The sequence below is a fragment of the Cyphomyrmex costatus genome, unplaced genomic scaffold (assembly GCF_001594065.2).
Source record: "Cyphomyrmex costatus isolate MS0001 unplaced genomic scaffold, Ccosl1.0 scaffold160, whole genome shotgun sequence".
In the NCBI taxonomy this organism is placed as follows: domain Eukaryota; kingdom Metazoa; phylum Arthropoda; class Insecta; order Hymenoptera; family Formicidae; genus Cyphomyrmex; species Cyphomyrmex costatus.
In genome coordinates, this window is record NW_017275610.1 from 785 (window position 1) to 4,103 (window position 3,319).

The 3,319-nt window shown below is 33.6% G+C and overlaps 1 protein-coding gene across 1 annotated transcript in view; it reads left to right on the forward strand.

The window, feature by feature from the left end:
• The first annotated feature begins 1,256 nt into the window (after window positions 1-1,256).
• Rgl (Ral guanine nucleotide dissociation stimulator-like) overlaps window positions 1,257-3,319 on the forward strand; it is a 15,164-nt gene continuing 13,101 nt past the window's right edge. The window contains exon 1 of the mRNA XM_018536874.1: window positions 1,257-1,673. Within this exon, the coding sequence (XP_018392376.1) occupies window positions 1,491-1,673 (183 nt within the window). The 5' untranslated portion in view covers window positions 1,257-1,490. The remainder of the gene's footprint in view (window positions 1,674-3,319) is intronic.

The window sequence follows — 3,319 nt, forward strand, 5'->3', positions numbered from 1 at the left end:
GATTCTCGATAAGCGTAAACGTACGATTGTGGACTTGCCTCTCAGGGCTGCGATGATGGATGTGCGAATCAATACAATCAATTGAAATGGATGCATTTCAAATTAGAATTCAAATTTATGCTACTCCGAAATATCATCTCCCAAAATATATATTATATTATCAGTAATATTTAGAAAAGTAAAATATTGAAATCTCTTTAATATAGCTTTAATGAAATGTATAATTAAAACTTAAATTTACACACATGAAAATCTCGTTAATGTTTCTGTTTCCGGATGAACAGAAATTATCAATATTCGAAGCTGGATTATTTGTATAAATATGAAGGATGGATGACCTAAATAAATTCAGATTTATTATTTTAGAAAATGCACGTACACGCAATGATTTACGTAAAAGTGTCCAGTTTCACAAAACTAATTCCAGATAAAAGTACAACTCTTCAATCGATTGAATAAAATATTTCAAAACAAATTTATTTCTCCGAATTTAAATCAAAAAGCAAGTAACGTTCGTAGAACGTAAAGAAAAATAAATAATTATATCAAAATTAACGAAAGAGAATGTTAAATTGAAATTCGAATTTATACTGTAAAATAATCTTTCTCTAAAACTATTGTCAGTAATATTTTAAAAAATTGAAAATTAAAATTTCTCTAGTTTGAAATAATATAATATGAACTCTTTTTAATATTTTAATAAAATTTTACTAAGATATAATTAAAACACAATTTATATTAAAATCTCATTTATCTCTTTCTCCAGTTGCATAAATATCAATATTACGGAATATATAAATTATATACAAATTATGAAGGAGATGGTTGAATTTAAATAAAATCTATAATAATTTATTTGTGAAAACGTAAAATGAGGATTTAGATATTTATGTATATTTAGAATAAACGTATACAAAAAGTTGATAATAAATAAGTTTTAAGATACACACAGCGTTTTAATCTCACGGAATACTAGCCCTCGCTATTAATCTCGTACGTCGCGCAATAACGACTAAGTGACTCCGCGAACTTCTCAGGCAGCTGAGCTAACAATAAGTTGCCTGTTGTCCTCAACCGATCGAAATCTCAAACTTCAGCTGCAGCTGTCGAACGTCGGAAATCCACATTGGCCTGATACCATGATACGCTCCTGCATCCCGAGCGAGCGATCGCGCGTAAACGTCAACGTCGTCATCGACATCGAGGCGTGGTGACGCGACATCGGCCGACGATCTCAGTTCGCCGGCAACGAGCGCCGCGACAGCTCGCACCGAAACGTAGGAGGAAGTTTTCCGGAAAAAGAGACTGCTTCTCCTAAGAAGAAGAGGGTGGTACCAAGGGGTGCAAAGAGAAGACAAACAAGAGGACGCGGAGGAGGAGACGTGCAATTCTTCGACGAAGAGGGTGATCAGGGAGCAGCGAGAAGGTGACAGCGAGGAAAACAAGGGGCGAGAACGAAGTAGACGGGGGTCAGCGGGTAAAACACGTGGATGCTGTGGCCAGTGTTGGGGGGGGATGACGGGCTGAGCCCCACAGCGTCGCCCACGCCGGCGACCGGCGCCGTCTCCTCCGCTAAGGGGGTGAACAAACTGACCCCCCTGCTGCTCTGTGCCCCCTGCAAGCCCGGTGGTCACCGGAAGAGCCAGAGCTCCACCCAGTGGTACGTGCAACAGGTAAAGAGACCCCGAATGACCGGACGGCATCCTGCTGTTGGCCTTCGTTCGTTCTGCTTCGTTTTCGTTGACGACTCGTATGTTTGTTTTGAAGCGGGAGAGTATATAAGTCTCGTAGAAATTAGTAGATACGAAGAGATTATGGGATAATGATAACGATTAATTTTCGATTAGATTGATTCTCTCGTTTCGATTCGTCATTTTATTTCTATTTGATTTGTTTCTATTTGATTTGCCAGCACTTTGTCATTGAGCGAAGCTTGGTGTATTCAATAGTATCCATATATTATACCTATATATTTCGCATGAGAGGTGTATCGTAATGCTTCCGATAATACGTTGACAAACACTCGAGTTAAGCTAACTTAATCGCGAATTCTTCAATACCGATAGTGGAGTTCTCAATGTAACATATGATAAATTATTCATCAATCGATCTTTTTTCACATTAGTCTTATCTGCGTGGGAAAAAAAAATTGTATTAACAGCACTAGTCTAATTGAAAATAACCTTGTTAATTTAATAATAGTATTGAGAAGAGAAATAATATTTTATGAACACAGTAATTTAAAATAATAAAATAAATTTATATATACATTTTTGTCAAATGTATTTTTACCTAAATATATTTTTTTTTATTAAAATTCATCCAGCAATAAATTTTTAATTCAAGACTTGTGTTTTGCGAGATTTGATTCGTCAAAGATGTGAAAGTGTGTATTTAGTCAAATATTATATCTTTCAATAAGAAATTCGGAATACAATCAGAGAATGTATTTATTTTTACGATACACCCAGTACGTTTGCATGTAATTTGCTAAAAATATTGTTTTTGTGATGAATGAATATTTTAAATTAAATCTTAAGATGCATGAACAAAAATGAATGAAAATGTTTTCGTCATCAATGTTTAGACTTAGTGCATGTCAAACAGGATTTGTAAGTGTGCAACAGATGAATTACCGTATAACTATCTCAATCCTCATGCCTACCAAACCTTGAGAGCAATGAGTGACATTGATTCCCGGATTAAGCCGCGCATTGATTCCCGTATGTGTGTCGCACACACGTCAGCTGTTTAACTGAGTAATCAGGGTCAAAGTGTCATCGGAACTGTATCGTCTCCAGAGTGGAAAAAAACGATCCCTTTGCAAATGAATAAAGATAAAAATTATATTAACTTCAATTGAGGAAGTTTTTTCTCGTGAAAATCGCTTTTTTATTTTAAAAAATGTCATCTTTTGTGACTGTTAGAATCGGAATAAATGTTGGTTGATTTTTTTGTTACACTATAATATTATGTGTGTATGTGTAATTATGTGTTACATTATTGTATATCTTTATTATACATTATATAACTATATTTACACTCCAGGCCAACAGTTTAGAAACACATTTTTTTTAAATAGACATTTTTGGAACTACTTATTCAAATATCCATGTATTTTGTACAATAATCTTTTTAAATCTGATATTAAATATTGTTAAAAAACACATGGTTATATGGAATATTTGAATAAGTAATTTAAAAAATGTCTTTTAAAAATATTTCTAAACTTTTAGCCTGAAGTGTACATATAATATATTGTATGTATATTATAACGTTGTATATTATATATATATATATATATATAATATAATATAAA